Raw genomic sequence first — 20,801 nt, 5'->3', positions numbered from 1 at the left:
GTTCTCGCATGAGGATGGCACACATGAAGTCCACAGGTTCTCGCATGAGGATGGCACACATGAAGTCCACAGGTTCTCGCATGAGGATGGCACACATGAAGTCCACAGGTTCTCGCATGAGGATGGCACGTGACGATCAGCTGGTGCTGGTGTAATGTGTAGTTTCCTCTGGATTGGTATCTCGAATAGTATCAGGAAGGCTTTTCCAGAGTTTAGATGCTGAAGGATAAACGTAATTTATCCTTCCTTGTGTCATTCCAAACTCATTTGACCTTTTCCTTTGTGGTTTTTTGTCCAGATTAATTATATAGAAATGAATGGCCAGTATTTTCGCTTTTGATTTAGAGGTCCAGTGTATGAAATTTAGCAACATCTCGCGGTGAAGTTGCGAATTGCAACCAACGGCTCACTCCACCCCTCCCTTTCAAAGCACTACAGTGACTGACACAAAACTAAGATGCCGTCACATTTTCGCTTCTTTGTCGAAGGAGATAACGTATATACGAAACGGGTTCTATAGAGCAGTTTGTCCATGTTTGGGCTACTGTTGAAAGATTTACGAATTCCATGCAAGGAGACCGGCACTGTACAGATTGAAATGGCTCATTCTAAGGTAATGAAAACATAACGCTTCATTATGTAAAGTCTTTATACACCTCTGAAGACATAGCTATGTATATTATATTGCATTTCTGTCAATAGATCCTCCAAAAATTACACGCATTACATTTCAAATTATATTAACATATTTCAAAACCGAAAATTAGATAACCAACATACTGTAGTGTACATGTTTTATATTCTTTCTAGGAAAAGAAAGCATCATTAGCACTACTAAATGTGAACAGCCAGATTTAGTGTTGCAGTAGATTGGAAGCCATTGCGATATGCACATTTGTGATATTTCTACAATTTTGATATTGACTGTGCTGCCCTACTCTGTTGTTTTTCTACTTCTTATTTGAGCATCTCCCTTTTATTATTTGAATACTTATATTTTAATATTATGTGACCGAATGACCGTAGCTTTTCAAAACACGGTAGCCATTAAACGGGAAGATTTGACGTTCTGGCAAACTGTTATAAACTGAAAAAAAACCTCTCACCAATAGGCTATTGATTTCACACTGCTGCTTTTGCTACCGTTGTTACTGGAATTGTTGTTGAGGTTACCAGTCAACAAACTACCTCTCAAGAGCAGTTTTATCTCCCAGTCAGGAGCCCGTGGCTACGTGTCAACAAGTAGGATAAGCAAACCGTCTCCGGCAAGAAAAACAACACCCCTGCACATACAAGCAGTTTTAGGAAGTCTAACATATTTCACCTTTTGTGAAACGTGTGAGGGAGACCTTGAGAAGAAGCCTTCACACGTCACTTTCCCAGCGTTGTTGGTTTTTGGAAACTCATGGTTATGTAAAGCATATTGAAAAGCACAAGGTAGCACATGAATAACAAGCTGACCAGATCACTCTGTCCTGAATTATCTGATGAAGACAAATATGTGCTGGTGCCTCTGAAGTTCACATAACATGGCTTGTTTCTAAAGATATCGTCTTTTGTGTTTCACATAAAAAGAATCATATGCAGGTTTTGATCGACATGAGGGTGAATAAATAACAGAATTTATATTTTTTCACGAACTGTCGCTTTGTCCACCGAATATTTGCTCTGCATCCAATATTGATCCAATAAGATCAATGTTGGTTTCATGATAGATCTGAAAATGTGTCCTTTTCTTGCTCTGTTATTATAGGTGCGACTCCTGTATTGCTCACAGGAAGAAGCAGAGTACATTTTTAAGGCAGCATGGGCATCTGGCCAGGCGACCCCATCACACATGTGGTTTGCAGTAGGACCGGCTCTGTCAGGACTGGGTCTTGAAGGTCTACCCAAAGCTTTGTTTGCCGTGCGACCCCAGGGATGGAGGGACGAACCACGGCGGCGAATCGCTAAAGGTGTGTCTGTACTGACTCACGGTGCCATGGCTTTACGGCGAGAGTACGGCGGGGCTAGAGGGACAAGCTTTGCCGGGAACTGTGTGATGGATGGAAACCAAACTCGGAGGGTGCCAGATAGGATCAGGTGAGAAATTTGAATAGATTTTTCTTTAAACAGTCATGTGCAGGTCTTTTTATAGTCTGTATTGATTCGCTCGAGGTAGTGAAAAAATTCATTAAAATGCCCGGCTGCGCTCAAAACGATAGAGGTATTGGCATAAATGCAGACTAGACCCACCCCATTAAAAATGACAAACAGTGTTGAATTATTTAATACATATTTATTGCATTTGGTGCAATTTTGTAAAACATCTCCACCGCACAACTAACACGAGCTGAAATCTTTTATTTCAAACCGCATCGGTGTTAAATATGCATGAACGTTACTTTGACTTTGTACTGTTGGAGGAAATGGCCTTAAACTGGGAACATCTTGGGCGGCAAAATAACAATCTCTAATGAGTTCCTCTTTCATCTCTTGCAATTCAATATTCAGAGCTGCAATGAATAGCAATGCCAAACTCGCAAATGTGATGACTGCATCAAAACTCTGTTGTCTGTTTCCTAGCTTTTCTGTCCCTGTTGTTCATCTCCGACCTCGATGGCGTCACATACTCACACACCCACGCTAACCCTCCACCTGCATTTGATTTGTGTTTGACAGCCCAAACTGCTGGGATTTGCAGCCTGTCAGTCATGTTTCCCACAAATCACTCAATCTTCAAAAAACGGTGGCCTCGAAAAGCACCATCAACTTGTCTCTTATTGGGGGAGCGCTCGCAAAAGCGTTCCTGTCGATCATGCGTGAACTGAGGGAATCATAAATCATCTTACCACCTCATTAAACATGACATCAGGTGACGATAAGGCTTTGTTAACTGCGAACCAGCCAGTTAGTTTACATATTGAGCGTTCTCTCTAGCACACAAGATGATCCAACTGTATCCTTTACTTGAAAGGGGTTTGCGTGTCTACCGTAAAGTGTTGCAACATCTGTTCCTAAAGGAAGGCCCACCGGCGGCCTCTCTCTGGTGAGTGAAGTTGCAGACTTTTAGTTATTGCTGTATTTTTTGTATTTTGTACTCGAATGTTTTTTCCATTTTTCTTTATTCATTAGTTCATTCATTAGTGCTGACTACAGAATCAACAGAATAAATAATCTACGGTTGTTTCCTTAGACATTTTTCTTATTTAAATGTTTTGCTGTCTTGTTTTAAAACTATTGCAATTGGCATTAAAATAAACTGATCTGTTCTTTGTCTTAAAAAAAGACATCATTAGCCATACAGTGTAGCTTTTTTCTCTCTCTACCACTTGAACACTGTGACATTATTTAAAGTAATTTTTTTAACATTATTTTTTGTAGGCATTTTTTATTTTATTTAAGCACACATTTTTTTACTGTGACATTATTTTTGAGGTTTTTTATTATTTAAGCACACATTTGTTGTGACACTATTTTGCAAAAAATTGTACTTATTTATTTAAGCACACGTTTTTTTAATTGTGACATTACTTTTCAGTATTCTTTATTTATTTAAGCACACATTTTTTATTGTTATATTATTTTTCAATATTTTATATTTATTTAAGCAATTTTTTGTGACAGTATTTTAAAGCATTTTTTATTATTTAAGCACACGTTTTTAATTGTGACATAATTTTTAAGCATTTTAAATAATATTTTAAGCACACATTTTTTATAGTGAGATTATTTTGTAAAAGAATATTATTTATTTAAGCACACATTTTTTAATTATGACATTATTTTTAAGCATTTTTTATTATTTAAGCACATATTTTTTGTGACATTATTTTCCTGAATATTATTTATTTAAGCACACATTTTTTAATTATGACATTATTTTTAAGCATTTTTTATTATTTAAGCACATATTTTTTGTGACATTATTTTCCTGAATTTATTTATTTAAGCACACATTTTTTATTGTTATATTATTTTTCAATATTTTAGATTTATTTAAGCACAATTTTTTTGTGACAGTATTTTAAAGCATTTTTTATTATTTAAGCACACATTTTTTATTGTGACATTATTTTTAAGCATTTTTTATTATTTAAGCACATATTTTTGTGACATTATTTTCCAGAATTTATTTATTTAAGCACACATTTTTTGTGACATTATTTTAAAGTATTTTTTAAACATTTATTTAAGGACACTTTACTTAATTTAGGAGTGCAATATGACACATATTTGTTGTTGTTTATAAAAGCAATAACCCACATGAAGGGGTTACGGTTATTTTAGCATCCCTGTGTTTGAATCAGAGAAGTTTCTGGTTGTGCTTTAGAGAAGAAAAGCTAACCGTGATCATCTGGATAATAGAAACTATTAGCTACGATATCGACTCTTTGAGCAAAACATAATTACTTCGATTTGTATTGCTTTACCTCATATTCTTTCTCAAACAGGCATGATCTGCAGTCCATTCAAAAGCACAGACTTACAGATGGACACAGTTACAGTGCATTGTTTAGATGGGGCTGTCGCACCATTTTACAATCTGATCTTGAAGCAGCGTAATTTACTGTATCTATAGATTAAAAATGGAGGCAGATGTGCTAAAATCTGTTTTTAAATCAGTCAATAGAGACAGACACTGGGAGGATGAAGAGATCAGTGGTTGAAGCATGTCACTATGAGTAAGCATATTGCTACAGAATTGTTGCCCCCTACTGCTAACGTTTTGTTACTGCGAAGGTAATGGAGTGTGATGAATTCTCACCTGCATTCCTGAACAGACTGCCAGTCTTCTATTCTCCTTTCAGTGTGCTTGACTTCTTTTTAGGTTGATTTTCTCTTTCTTTTTTCTTTTTCAATCTAATGCTTTTCTAGCTCTCTTGTATGGAATTGCCAAGTAGTAGTTTGACAGCATCTCGCCTTTTTATTCTAGTTTTGTTTGCCTATTGTTCACACATACTATATATTTGGACATTCTACTCATTGGACATGCTTTTTTTGCACACTTTATAGTAGGGAAGTATGCAATTTGGCCTGTGGGATTGTTTTACTGTACTTTCTGCCTGTCTCTCTTTTTCCACAATCATTATTGGTCTAAATTATTCACAACATTTTTTTTCCACTTTACTTCACATCTTCAACTTTCATTAGAACTTTCTCCCCTCTCATCATGTCAGCGTCACTGTTCTAATTCCATCTCTTTATCTCATCCTCCGTCTCTCAGTTTTATCCCCCTCCATTTCTCCTACCACTTTTGTTGTCCCCCACCGTCTCATCCCTTCACTTCTCCTCTCCATTCCCGTCTTCCCCCCGCGGGCGGCTCTAAAGAGGCAGGCATGCTGTGTCGTTTCGCATGTAAATAGGATAATTGGTTATGGTGCGCAGAGTGCAGAGGGAATTATCACAGACTGTCACCCGTGCAACAGATCTCCCAGGCCGAACACACTGATTCAATCTCACCCTCGCTCACTCGCTCACTGTCCAGTGTTGTTTACTTCGCTCACTCATTCGAGGTCTTCTCCATCCCTCATGCTCTCGCTTCAACGCCCACTTCCTCTCATTAACTTGTGCTGTCTGTGCAGAATGCTGCAGCGGTATTGAAAAATCTCAAGCAAACTGCCTGCCTCTCTCTCTCTCTCTCTCTCTCTCTCTCTCTCTCTCTCTCTATCTCTCTCTACCTCTCTCTCTCTCTCTCTCTCTCTCTCTCTCTCTCTCTCTCTCTCTCTCTCTCTCTCTCTCTCTCTCTCTCTCTCTCTGCATGTAAATTCACATCATACTCTGACCATCATTAAATTAGGGGGGTTTGCAATGGCTCCAGCACATTTACCCACTTAATAACTCCCAGATTGCCTCAGGCGCTATGCCAGCACTCTTACTTTGAGCAATTTATCGCACTACAATATTGACGGTTAGGCATTTTATATGCTAAACAGGCTATTTACATATAGAGTTCCACCCATTTAGTGAAATGTATAATAATTACAACAACTATGAATGAGTTATGGAGGGCATGTTAGGCGAATAATACCATTTAATTAAAAAACACAAAGGCCTTTTAGGGCAAATTAAAAAATTGATTTCAGCAATCTCATTTAATACATATGAAAGCCCATACTGTATAAGAAGATATGATTGTATAAATTTTTACTCATTTCAGATATGCATTTAATGATACAATCAAAGTGTTCTAACTTTGGTTATACACATTAAAACAGTTAACTTTTCAGCATTATATTGTTTTACCCTTTGCCTGGGTTGGGATTTTTAGGAAAAACAATTTGATTGTATTATTATTTTAATTCTATAAACACAATATACACTCACCTAAAGGATTATTAGGAACACCTGTTCAATTTCTCATTAATGCAATTATCTAATCAACCAATCACATGGCAGTTGCTTCAATGCATTTAGGGGTGTGGTCCTGGTCAAGACAATCTCCTGAACTCCAAACTGAATGTCAGAATGGGAAAGAAAGGTGATTTAAGCAATTTTGAGCGTGGCATGGTTGTTGGTGCCAGACGGGCCGGTCTGAGTATTTCACAATCTGCTCAGTTACTGGGATTTTCACGCACAACCATTTCTAGGGTTTACAAAGAATGGTGTGAAAAGGGAAAAACATCCAGTATGCGGCAGTCCTGTGGGCGAAAATGCCTTGTTGATGCTAGAGGTCAGAGGAGAATGGGCCGACTGATTCAAGCTGATAGAAGAGCAACTTTGACTGAAATAACCACTCGTTACAACCGAGGTATGCAGCAAAGCATTTGTGAAGCCACAACACGCACAACCTTGAGGCAGATGGGCTACAACAGCAGAAGACCCCACCGGGTACCACTCATCTCCACTACAAATAGGAAAAAGAGGCTACAATTTGCACGAGCTCACCAAAATTGGACAGTTGAAGACTGGAAAAATGTTGCCTGGTCTGATGAGTCTCGATTTCTGTTGAGACATTCAAATGGTAGAGTCAGAATTTGGCGTAAACAGAATGAGAACATGGATCCATCATGCCTTGTTACCACTGTGCAGGCTGGTGGTGGTGGTGTAATGGTGTGGGGGATGTTTTCTTGGCACACTTTAGGCCCCTTAGTGCCAATTGGGCATCGTTTAAATGCCACGGCCTACCTGAGCATTGTTTCTGACCATGTCCATCCCTTTATGACCACCATGTACCCATCCTCTAATGGCTACTTCCAGCAGGATAATGCACCATGTCACAAAGCTCGAATCATTTCAAATTGGTTTCTTGAACATGACAATGAGTTCACTGTACTAGAATGGCCCCCACAGTCACCAGATCTCAACCCGATAGAACATCTTTGGGATGTGGTGGAACGGGAGCTTCGTGCCCTGGATGTGCATCCCACAAATCTCCATCAACTGCAAGATGCTATCCTATCAATATGGGCCAACATTTCTAAAGAATGCTTTCAGCACCTTGTTGAATCAATGCCACGTAGAATTAAGGCAGTTCTGAAGGCGAAAGGGGGTCAAACACCGTATTAGTATGGTGTTCCTAATAATCCTTTAGGTGAGTGTAAGTACAGTACATTCAAACAGTCATAAATTGACAGCATTTTTAACCATTCTAGACGGTTTCAAAGCAACAACACAATTACGCAGTTTTGTGGCCCAAACCAAAAAGTTAAAAGTATGTCTTGCCAGTATTATTTTGGGTTACCAGTAGAAGAACCGTTACTTGGCTAAACTTAAATGCGACAAAGTTGCATGACCTATTGAACAAATTGTTTATTTAATACAATTAATATACAATAAAATTCAGCAAATTGTTTAATTTAATACAATTAATGTACAATAAAATTCAACAAATTGTTTATTTTATACAAGTATTATACAATAAAATATTAATATAAATGAATATTAATTCAATAAATTATAATTATATTATTGGCCACTAGCCAGTCTGATCAACAAACACAGACGAGAAGTTATTGAGCGTGCATCCGAGGAAACCGTCTATAGATACATCACTTCCCTGGCTGCCAGTTGCCGCCCGCATCAAGATTATATCGCTGACACTGGCCTTCAAAACGGTGATGGCAAATTCGCCCCTTTACCTTAACTCACTGCTCCAGGTCTACATCCTCTCCTGTCATCTTCGGTCTGAAAATGAGCGACGCCTGGTTGTTCCATCACAGCGAGGCACCAAATCGCTTGCAAAAACCTTTACTCATTCGGTTCCCCTGTGGTGGAATGAACTGCCAGCCTCCACCCGAACTGCAGCATCCTTCACAACTTTCAAAAAACAACTCGAAACATACCTGTTCCACATTTATTTGACTAACCAATAACTGTCTATGTCTTGTGTCAAAAAACAAAACAATAAAAACAATCTTGTTGTTCATTCTCACCGTTGCTTACTCCAGCTTTAATCCTCCTAGTAGCATGGCCTTGTAAACTAACGGTACTGTTTAGCGTGTTGACAAAATGTTTATATGCTCTCCTACTTGTAAGTCGCTTTGGATAAAAGCGTCTGCCAAATGAATAAATGTAAATGTTAATCACAGTGTTCATACAGGCAGCGTTTTGGGCAGCCTCCCTTGGCTCAGCAGGCATCCTTGAATGTTCTAACCAAGATACAAGCATGCAGGCGAGCATTTTTGGCAAGCAGTATATTTAAATGTTCCTACGTAGCAAGCATTCTGAAATGAGCATCTGTTTCAAATGTGCCTATGATTTCCCAAAATTTGTCTCTCTCAATCTCTCTAGGCTAGCCATATTGGCGATGTGTACAACCATATTGAGACGCCCTCTCTTTGACACACATGCACAGCCGCAGTAGAGGGCAATGCCTCCGCTTATCACCATACTAATGCTGCTTTAATGGCCACATTAAACCCCTCGAACGCTTCTGATGTTTAAACGTTCTCTCCTCCTCTCTACCCCCTCTTCCTTTCATTTCTCTCTGTCTCTTTCTACATCTGCATCTCCCTGTCTATCAGTCTGCGCTAATCCACAACACATCACTTCCTCCCCTTGTCCTCAGGCACCATATCTCTTTCTTTTCCACCTCTTTCTCCAACCTGTCGTAGTATGTATGTCTCACTTTTGCTGCTTCCTGTTGCTCGCTTTTTATATTTCGCTTTCCGAATGTCAGTTCGCATCTGCTGCATTTCCATTTCGTGTCCTGCCTCTCCGTCGCTTTCTCTTCCATTGACATGACACGGGTGACATCTGTATTCTGCTACGTGCTGCGCTTTAGGTTGTTTGTTCGCCCCACAATGTAAAGCATTAGCGGAACACATGTAATGTCAATGGCTGTGTCGCTATGACAACCTTGCAGGGGTCTGGAGCTCGAGAACGGGAAAAGTGAGAGTGCTGGTATTGCGGAGTCGAGGCTGTTAAGACTGTCACGCTTCACACCGCGCTCCAGAAACGCGTGCGAGTTAAATTAATCATGCTGTATTGGACTTTTTCATGCCCCTCTGGATGAGATACTGTGTGTGACCGATCGAAGAAACGCAAGATTGAACTTAATGTATTAGAGTATGATTTCTGTAAGCATTGTGATAGAGTCCAGTCTTTTATGCGAAATGAACAGTGTAGTTCGTAATCTGTATTTCATATTCCTCAAAGCATTAAGCTCGCTCATTGCTTAAGAAAAAGGAAGTATTGCCTAGGCAAACTTAAAGCTGACATTCAATTAAACGGGGCATTAAACCGAGAGCCCTCAGTACCCATCATTCTCACCAACACTCTGAAATGAACATGATCTCTTATATAGAGCCTGACATAAATTATGGATCAGATATCAAATACAATTTCTCCCAAAGACAGAGGCAGCAGGACTTATGAGACAAATCTCATAAAAGCGGCCGGGGCATCCCGTGAAATGATGGCCTCAAATAAAAATGAAAAACGAGCCGGAAGAAAAGTATTTTTCTCTGGCCATTACTGCATTGACGCTGGAAAGAAAGCCACTGACAGACGTGAGAGACGGGAGAAGCAGCTCCCACGTGCGGAGGGAGAAAGATCGTCTGTTGTGATGTTCGCGTTCTGCGTCCATCACTTCCAGAGTTTCTGCCCTACTCTCAGTCTCCTAGTTGTCATGGTGACTAACAAGAGCATCTCCGCAGCATCCTAAGAGCTCCAAACACTGAATATTGAAAACAAGGCACCGGGCGGAATGACTGCTACGTCCTGCCTCCTATCTGGAAGCGCGATAAAAGCGCAGACGGAGCTTTGACTGCAGTGCCTTGGGGCATGTTGTGGGTATCCTCCATCCACCCAGTACTTCCTCCTTAGATCCTTCCTTGATCTATTCCGTTGTGATGTTTATCCATTACATTATCCTTGGTTTTTCATCCATCTATCTATTTATTTTCTCTCAACTTGACTATTAATTCATTATTGAAATGTTTTTATTGTGTTATTGCTGCAATCCATAGTAGTTGTTTTTTTGTTAAAAAATGTTTTACTGTGTATAATCAATGTTGAGAACTGTCTGCTTGGGTTCACAACAATTAGATTATAATAATGGTTTATAGATTGAGCTATCGGGTTGGATTTCAAGAGAAATGTCATTGTTCTTCTACACATTTAAAGATATTTGTATCAAATAACCTGCAATTTTATGTTTCAGAAATGGTGATTCAATATATTTAAATAAATTTCATTTTCATTTCAAATTTATTTTTGATTTAATTGAATTGATTTTTATCATAATATTAATCTTATTTTTCTCCTATCATTATTATTAATAATATATAAATAATAATCATAATCTTATTTATCTTCTATTATTATTATTATTATTATTATAAGAAGATTATAATTTTCTTCTTCTTCTTTAATAATAATAATAATCTTTTGTTGTTGTTATAATTAATATTCACAAACTTGGTTCATTTATTAATTCATAAAGCTTGACAAGATTTCTTATCTACAGTATATGTCGATCATAGCTATCTACCTATTTGTTCAATTTCTCTCTGCTTATTCGTTCACTATTTTATTCATCTCATGTATTTACACATTTATGTTCATTCTTTACAAGAACTTTCCTTTCGTATCCATCTATGAAACCGTTCATCCTTTTGAATCCTCTCTCCACTAATTCATTCATGAAGTTCTTATAGTCACCTCATATGCAAATTTCTCTCCCATTTATTTCTTCACCACTCGGTTCATTTTTTTTCTTTTAGGTATTCTTTCGTGATGGTCTGAAGCCATCCATCTTTTCAAATTCTCTCTTTACTTTTTCATTTATTACTTATTAATTCATGATTGTTGTTATTGTACACTTTCCATCCATCCCTTCATCTCTACTCATTCAGTCACTTTGTGAGCCAGTGAGCCAGTTTCAGTCCTTCTGACAATTAATTGTTATATTCATTGAGATTCAGTGTTGTCATTTCTGTTAAATGTTCAACGGAAGAGGTTTACTTAAGAGTCCCTTAAGCGTTCAGCACAAATCACACAGACGCACACACACACACGCTACCCAGAGTGGAGAGGTGACTAATGGAAGGCCCATCTATCACTCTTTATCTGTCTCTGCTCGCTCTCCTTCTCTTTATCACTTTCACTCAGACTCCTCCTTTATCACCCTGCTCTTTTTTTCCCTTCTCCTGCTGCAGGTTCTTCAGTAACATAACTCTATCTGGCCGGGACTATTCCTTTAATAATGACGGTTATCTGGCAAATCCGCTCTTGGATGTTATCTCCTACACTGCAGGAAGAGGCTGGGAGGAGGTAAGGGAGGAGCCATTAGTACGCTTAAATGCCTTCAGATATTCACGCTTGTCGTTAACTGCTTTAAATGCAGCACCCAGGCGAGCTCACATTTTGCCTTGTCACTTAAATGCAGTATAAATGGAATGCGAAGAATGCATTTGAAATGGAACTGTGTCGCATGCTGGGGGGGCTGAAGTAAATCGAAGAGTAAATATATGCTAATTTACACTGCATTTCAATACATTTTGCTCTAAGTTGCATCGATTCGGTTTTTGGAATTGTGTTATAACGTAGAAAAGATTTGCATAAGCCAAACAAATGTACAGTTTGAGAATTGCAAAGCAATCTCACTACTGTATGGTTTAAAATGATTTGTCATTTTTAAGTGCTTTCTTTAAAGCTTTGTTTATTAATACACACACAAAAAAAACTTTGTACAGGACTGCTTTTCTTCAGAAGTTCTGATTTTACAGTATTTCTTTACCCTACTGGAAACTCTAAAGGGATGTTTTTTATAATTGATTTGCTTTACAATATTAAATGTTCTTGTTTTGGTGAATTACCCGCATAAGTAAATGGGAATTGCATTTGAATACAGTTGAATGGCAGTTACAAATGTCTGCACAATACTATGAACGATTTCTTGGCAAATGTCAATAAGCAATGAGAGATTTTTGCAAGCAACATTTTGGTACTCGTGCACTGGTTGACAGTTCAAAATGGCAGTCTAACAACTGTGCCAAAGCAATAAGGAAAACTGTAGAATAAAAGATATGAAGTAGCTTTTTTTAGTAAAGAACGTTCGTCTGAGGTCAGTTTTGCATCGTTTTAATGATGTCTCATCACCGCTGTAGGTAGGTTGGTGGGAGAACGGAGTGCTGCGTCTGCGATACCCACCCTGGTCCCGTTACGGCCCCTTCCTCAAGCCTCTGGACGATTCGCAGCACTTGCGTGTTGTCACGCTGGAAGAGAGGCCCTTCGTTATCGTCGAACCCGCTGATCCCGGAACGGGCTCCTGCATCAGAGACTCTGTGCAGTGCCGTCTACCGCTCAACAACAGGTCAAGGTTCAGTTTGGATTTTTCGACTGGAAATGTTCAACCTCCGTGTTACCAATTTGGCAAATGTGGCAGTGAATATGCAGATGTTGCTAATTACTTTAGCGTTACACCGGGGGGCATTCATTCCCCTTCCTGTCACCAGCACTGATGGAATTTGAATGAATTAGAAATGCAAGTAGAAATGGAAATGGTTGATCAATGATAGGTTTGCATTAGTGCACTTTACTTCATTTACTATATTTAAATGTATATTATACTGTATGTCTTATACAGCACCTGGGTAAATCTCACAGAAATGGTCAACGATATCTCCAGGTCTTATTACAACCCAACCGTGATAAGAATAGTACAATATTAGATTTGGTTTAATTAGGTTTTGTTAAATCAGATTTCGTTAATAGAAAATAAAGCATTTTAGAAACATTAACATTTTTGCATTGTGACATTTTCATGACAGTGCGTGAAGAAGTTCTCATGACTGTAATTCTAATGGACGAACATTTATATAATATATAATTATTCAAACACGGTATTTGTCATGTTTTTATTTGTTGTATTGCTTTTGATTTATGGTCATTGAAATGCATTGCTGTATTTGACTGTTATACAGAAAAATATTCACCATTGAGAGGAACTGGAGTTCTTAAAAATCAATTTAGGAAAACATCCATATTGTCACATTATGTATGAAAATCTGAGAGGGAAATGTGCTTAATTGTTATTATAATGCAAAAAAATCTTTGTTCTAATAAGAGGCTTCATTTGTATTCTTTATATAACAATAAAATAGCTTGACTTACATGTTTTTAGTGAGATTCACCTATTAAATATAGAATGATTCCTCTTGTATTTATCTATAAAGAATATAAATCTTTATTCTGCTATATTATGTTTGGTTTTTGTGCTTCTGCACAAGTGCACCAAATTCGTTCTTTTGCTTGGTTCCTTTACATCATTTCTTTTTGTCAATTGCCTCTTTTCAATTACAGCATGGTTTCTGAGGGCATTCAATCCATGAAGCACTGCTGCAAAGGCTTCTGTATTGATGTTCTCAAGCGCCTGGCTAAAATAGTGGGCTTCACCTATGACCTCTATCTGGTGACCAATGGCAGGCATGGAAAAAACATAGATGGAGAGTGGAATGGAATGGTCGGAGAGGTCAGAACCTCTTTTTATTGCCCAACTACTTGGTGACCTCAAATTATTTTTCAATTAAGTTCACTGTGGAAGTTTTCCCTTCGATTATGGGGTTGCTGAGATGCCACACCCAAACTTAATGAGAAATGTATTTATAGAAAATAACGATATTGTTAGCAACAATTTGAGAATTGTAAGAATCACATTACTGTAAACATGTTGATTATACTTAACATTGTTTGAGACTGTAAAACTTTCTTTATACCTAATGTTATTAACCTCTGCTCCACCAGGTGGTGTCAGGGCGGGCCGACATGGCGATCGGCTCCCTGACTATTAATGAAGAGAGGTCAGAGGTCGTGGAGTTCTCTGTTCCTTTCGTGGAGACGGGCATCAGTGTCATGGTGTCTCGTAGCAACGGCACTGTATCGCCATCTGCTTTCCTCGGTAGGAGAATAACATTTACATATTAAAAAATGTACATTTATATGTATTTGACATACGCTCTATCCACTTTTTGAGACTTACAGTGCATTCTGGGTACACATGAACCCTGAATATCAAATTCATGACTTATTATGGTTAAAGTACAATGTACGTACTATAATTTTATTTATTTAACGTAAAGATTTATAGTTACTCCTTGACAAATCAAATGGATGGGGTATTTTATAAGCGCATTTTGAAATTATGGGAAAGTGGCAAATAAAGATGTCAATTAAAATAGGAAACTAAATCTTATCAACATTATACAGTACTGTAAGTATAATTAAAATAAATGTACTACTTTATATGACTGCTTGTTTGGTTTGTTTTATTAACACTGCTTTCTCCGTCGTAGAGCCATACAGTCCAGCTGTGTGGGTGATGATGTTTGTCATGTGCCTGTCTGTGGTGGCTGTTACCGTCTTCATATTCGAGTTCTTCAGCCCAGTCGGATATAACCGAAGCTTACAGAGTGGCAAGAGTATGTTGGTCTATATTATCTCCAGACACTTACATGAATGCAATCAGCAATTAAGGACTTGTTTATTAAACATAAACAGATTGTTATCATCCAGGTAAACAATGCAAAACCCACTGTAGTGGGTTCGCTATAATAAGGAAGGAAGAGGACGAGGTTGGCGGGACTGACACGATCTTTTATTCCTTTGCCACACAAGAAAACAAAAAGTCCATTCATACAACAAATAAATCCACGGCTTTTCCTTCAGCCTGGCTTGAGAAGATATTAATCCAGCAAAGTCCTTTGCTCTTTCCTGAGAGGTTCTGTGGTCGTGGCAGCCCGTGTGCAGTCCGTCTCTCTCTCCCTGTTGAGCGTCCCTTGGATCTTTATATATCGTCTCCCCGCGCCCTTACTGGAATGAGACACAGGTGTTGGTTGTTTGCATTTACTCCACTCACTTACCGCTCGTCTCCCGGCTCTCTCTCCTGCCGCAGACCTCGCTAAACCATGCCTCCCTCGCCACACGCACCTTAAGCTATGTTCCTTCTCTCTTGTGCCTCATTGTAGTCCCCTTTAGACTGTCATCACTGTCTATGTCATAATAAGACATCTCAGTTTTGTCTTCCTGTGTTTTGCTCTACAGAAGCAGGAGGTTCGAAGTTCACAATCGGCAAGTCTATCTGGTTGCTGTGGGCTCTGGTGTTTAATAACTCTGTTCCGGTTGAGAACCCAAGAGGCACCACCAGTAAGATTATGGTGCTGGTCTGGGCTTTCTTCGCTGTCATCTTTCTGGCCAGCTACACTGCTAACCTGGCAGCCTTCATGATTCAGGAGGAGTACATCGACACCGTATCTGGACTCAGTGATAAGAAGGTAGACAATCAGATAATAGCTATTTGATCATTATAAGTGTTTCAGTAGTAGTTTAATACAAAGATATTGTCAGACATCATGATTATGTATTAAAATACTTGAATACTACATCATTTGAATTATTTAAATGATTAGCATACTGATTCTTTTTTTAATTCTTTTTTAAATAAAAGATGACATCGTGTTTGAAATATCATATAATATATCATATTATTTTGTGTTTTGTTGTGATGTCTACAGGAAGTTCAGTTTAGGCCATACTCATCTTGTGTCCTTGTAGGGCTTGACCCCGTAATTACTGCTTGCAGCTATATTATTAAATTACATTTTGTTGATAATAAAGTATTCCAGTTATGTTATTTCATAATTGAGCTGAGGATTCAAAAGCTTTGCTTAAGCTAAAATAAAACATTTCTAACAATAAACAACATCATATTCTGGAATCACAGCATGTGCGCCTGATTTGAATTTGAACAGGGCACAGTCTAGGCCAAATTATGCAAATTAGTCATTAGTCAATCATAAAACAATGATTCAATTTTCGTTTGTTTTACTTTTGCTTTCTCCCTTTGGGTTTGCCGCCATAGGTAGCCAAATGAATAATTAAATGCGTTTCAATGGCCTACAATCATCTAATTTTTCAGAAAACTAATGAAGTATCTCCCACCGGTGCTTCTCTGTTGTCTTTAGTTCCAGCATCCCACAGACCAGTATCCTCCCTTACGCTTCGGCACCGTCCCGAACGGAAGCACGGAGGAGAACATACGAAGCAACTATCCCAACATGCATCAGTACATGGTGCGAAACAACCAGAGAGGCGTAGAAGAGGCCATTGACAATCTCAAGACCGGGTGAGTACATGAGAACAATACAGAAGGCTGTAATGGGAAATTGCTGATATTAGCACACCTGTGACATTCCGTCAATTCTATATTAAGTTTCTTGGCAGAAGATACTTAGTTGTCAAGATTATTATTCTCAGTAGTAAATGTAAATTATGTATGAACATTGGCAGATTTAATATAGCTGTTGTCATAATAATTCACGTACAGTAAGTGTTCCTTTATTAATCTGGGACCAGACCTATTAATGGACAACCTCATTGTACTCCCAATGGGAAAATTCCAAAATGCTGTCCTTTGTTTGGTGCTAGAACTAGTCTGAGAACGAACTTTTCTAAGCTATTTTTCAATTACTTTTAGCCAACTGGCTTTTGGGTCATGTATGAGCAAATGTGTCAAGTATAAAGTTCACACAGGTGTGCAAGCAGAGGAGCCACAGCTGAGCTTTTTAAATAAAAAATGAAGAACAGAAGATAGTTGTCCTAATTTAGCTGTTTGGCTTCATTTTCAAAAATACTTGCATTGTTAATCATTCGAAATCAATCAAACTGTGAAATGTTCTGCTTGGCAACATCAAAGTGTTTGTGTCATGTTTCTTTGAAGTGTTTTACGTGTCCAGCTCGGCTAATGAAAAAGCTCTCTTAAAATAAAGCCCTCAAACTCGCCGGCCCTAAATCAGACCACGGATGTGTTCCGTCCCGACGAATCAAGATGTTCTTTTAGGCAGTGGGGAAAACAGATGTGCGCGCAAGTAATTGACGGATGTGGGTGACATGATGGATCACAACGGAGGCGTTGATTATTTTCTTGGCTGTCGCTTTTCGTCTCCGTTTTTGAAGAAGGGTGTGAAGATTGACTTTCATCTCTGGTGCAATGTCACTGAAAGGACCAAACATACTACAGGGATTTCTGCTTTCGTGGCCCATGGATTCTCTGTTACTGTAGTTGCAGATTTACAGATGAAATTACTGTTTACAAACAAACGCTCGCGATTCCAAACCCATGCGACCTTTTTTCTGAAGAACACAAAAGAAGATATTTTGAAGAACATTAGACCCTATTGACTTAATTTGTAGAGACAGAAAACCTGAGACATTTCTCATAATATCTTGTTTTGTGTTTCACAGAAGAATGACATGAGGGAGAATAAATGATGGCAAAATTGTTATTTTTGGGTGAACTATCGCTTTAAGCTCTCTTTACAAAAGAACGGTAAAAATCTAAGCTTCTGTTTAGGATGAAACTCAGGATTTGGCATAAATGATGTCAGTTTATTGATTCCTATCATCATGATCATTATCATCACTGTGTGACATTTGTCAAGAAAACAAAAGTTTCCAAAAGCTTTACACAAGAAGCATGTGATTTCTCTTCTTACAATTTTTCATCTGGTAGCGTTTAATCACCGAAAGGAGCAATTCTACACTTGTGTATTATTCATTCGCTGCTCTGCGTCGTACGACTCGGTTATAGTTTCAGAATTGTTGAATAGCAATTTGGTATCATTAAAACGGCCTCACTGCTCCTGGATCAGCATCCAAACGGTTTGTGTGCACAAGAGTGTGTGTCTACAGCTGTGTGTCTTGAGCTTTACTATCAAAAGCTCAAGTCACTGCATTATGCACAGAAACTGCATGAATATGCATCGCTCCAAGATTAAGCTTGAAAGAAGGTTACGCTTGCCGGCTAGAATGTAGAATCACAATGTTCAGTCTTTGCAATGTCTTATGAGGATTTTGTTTGCCATTCACACGCTTTTGGTTTGTGTATTAGTTGCAATCTTCCTTTTGCAGTGTTTGAGACTTACGTTTCAAGCTGTGGAATATAAAACAGGCCCGTCGACCTTTTAATCAACAAACCGTTACTTGATTTTCAAAGGCGTCTTTGCGGCCCACCCTGTTGGTTTTCGCCTCACTATTTAGTGTCACACCATGGGCTAGTATCCTGCGCTATCAAATGCCTGTCTTTGTGTGATCTGTTCTCTCGTTTTAACCCTCTGAGAAGTGTGACTCATTTCCCCCCGAGGGTTTTTTTGGTGGATATAACACTTCTGACAAAACCTGCCACCTTGCATGCTGATGTTGTTCTCAGTGGTCATGGAGGGCCAAGTGGAGCTTGTTAATAACCTCAAGGTGTGCTTAGCAAGATAGTCGAACGAAAGTAGCCAAACGAAAAAGTCCCTAATAAGCTGTCAGTGCCAGTTTGGCCTGAACAGGTGTTGTCATGTCACAAAAATATGATCAAAGATAAGAGAAGTATCGATGCACATACTGAGAGGCTGAACTCGGCCGGCAGATCTATTTGACTTCTGAGAGAATCATTTACTTTTCTGTTATTTATGTCAAATGATGCATCTGCTCAGTCAAGCATGTTATGAATATGCAGTGATAGGATTAAACTTGATTTTTACCTTTGAGAGTGTAATATCAATGAAATTTTAAAGATTCATGATACCCAACATCACACCTCTGACTGTCACTCACTAACTAATCTCATATGTTCATTTTATGGATAGTTCGCCCAGAAATTAAAATTCTATCATCATTTACTCACCCTCTTGTCATTCCAAACCTGTATGACTTTCTTTCTTCTGAAGAACACAAAAGAAGATATTTTTAAGAATGTTGGTAACCGAACAATGATGGCACCTGTTGACTTGCATTGGTTTTGTCCATACAATTGAAGTGAATGGATACCAGTATTGTTCGGTTACCAACATTCTTTAAAATATCTTCTTTTGTGTTCTTCAGAAGAAAGAAAGTCATACAGGTTTGGAATGATGACAGAATTTTTATTTTTGGGTAAACTGTCCCTTTAATACGGATATTGCAGAAACCTGAAGATAGGCAATCTAGTTTCAACTATTTTCTACCAATTTCAGATGCCTCTGTTCAAATTAGTCCTCCTATTATACGCCGCTCATTTCACCGAAGTAGGCAGCCAGACAATACAAGTGTTCTCTGCGTTCTGCAATGTGCTTGCGCGCATATATTATCACATTTATGGCACAGAAACTAAACGTGTCCCAGAAAACTCCAGAGTATTTCATTATCCGGCTGCAAATAAAGCAGTATGCATGCATGAAGTGGCTGTTAACCTTGAATAATTTCTATCCTGTTTGTCTCTATCCAGAAAACTGGATGCCTTCATATATGATGCTGCTGTCTTAAATTACATGGCTCGTAAGGACGAGGGTTGCAAAGTGATGACCATCGGCTCTGGCAAAGTGTTTGCCACAACAGGATATGGCATTGCATTACACAAGAATTCCCGATGGAAACGACCAGTGGACCTCGCCCTGCTGCAGCTGGTTGGAGACGGTGAGAGATCTCCTGTCTGTCTGTTGTGGTGTTTGGAACACACAGTACAACCATTTAATGGTCTTATCAGGCCAATTAGACACAGGTGTTACAATTGAGGATGTAAAAACCTTCAGTGTGTTGTTTCTGCTAATGGAGAGCTTGTGTGAAAGTCGAGAAGTCTGAAAAGTTTAATGGAGTGTGTGATGTAGTAGTTGGAGGTGTGAATGTCATTTAATGGAAAAGTGTGACAATTAAAAAACACTGCCCACTGTATGCAAGAGACAGGGCACTTGTAAATATATGAATAGAATAAATAGGAATAGTCCCGACTTACAGTTAACCGAGTCTGTCACCTTTTTATTAAGGGCATCACAGAGCTCAATATGGTGGTACCTTGCAGTTAAATCCATTTTTAGACACATTAGAATGAAATACACATTTTTAAAGAAAGGACAGATTATTCTGCTTAGCAGCATCTGCCAAGCTCACCAGCAGCAATCCGCTAGTTAAGTCTGACGTCAAGCACCACCGCTTCTGCGTCCAAATACTCTATCAGATGCCATAGGCAAACAACAAAAATGCTAGTATACATTGGCGTGGAATTATCGAAAAACCACAATCCTTACCTTTATCTCCATAATGAAATCCTAGGTGACCGGAGCAATTTAATTTTTAAATAATTTATTAAAATAAAATAAAGATGGATTTTTGCCAGCGATTTTAGAAATATCTGCCTACCACCATTGAAAGAGATAGGACTGTTGACTTGCTACGATGTAAATAACTGCCCAGAGGTGTTGCAAACATGGCCGCCGAGTGGCATAACATCCGTAAACAGACTGGTTAAAGGTAACACAAAATGTCTTGTCCTCAACTAGACACAAAGATGTGTTCAGTTAAGGACAGATTGTGTTGTTTTTAACACAGCAGATATTAGAGTGTAGTTGTGAAAACAAAAACAT

General features: G+C 38.5%; 1 protein-coding gene across 1 annotated transcript in view; it reads left to right on the top strand.

Annotated features, from left to right (window-relative positions):
* Positions 1-20,801, top strand: part of grin2da (glutamate receptor, ionotropic, N-methyl D-aspartate 2D, a) — a 61,826-nt gene that overhangs the window by 29,231 nt on the left and 11,794 nt on the right. Inside the window, exons 4-12 of the mRNA XM_057354995.1 lie at positions 1,754-2,082; positions 11,583-11,697; positions 12,534-12,739; positions 13,729-13,897; positions 14,170-14,323; positions 14,718-14,843; positions 15,466-15,695; positions 16,386-16,546; positions 19,670-19,857. Coding sequence (XP_057210978.1) covers positions 1,754-2,082; positions 11,583-11,697; positions 12,534-12,739; positions 13,729-13,897; positions 14,170-14,323; positions 14,718-14,843; positions 15,466-15,695; positions 16,386-16,546; positions 19,670-19,857 — 1,678 coding nt within the window. The remainder of the gene's footprint in view (positions 1-1,753; positions 2,083-11,582; positions 11,698-12,533; positions 12,740-13,728; positions 13,898-14,169; positions 14,324-14,717; positions 14,844-15,465; positions 15,696-16,385; positions 16,547-19,669; positions 19,858-20,801) is intronic.

Source organism: Triplophysa rosa, linkage group LG16 (assembly GCF_024868665.1).
Source record: "Triplophysa rosa linkage group LG16, Trosa_1v2, whole genome shotgun sequence".
NCBI classification, from domain to species: domain Eukaryota; kingdom Metazoa; phylum Chordata; class Actinopteri; order Cypriniformes; family Nemacheilidae; genus Triplophysa; species Triplophysa rosa.
This window is presented reverse-complemented; position numbering and strand designations above follow the sequence as displayed.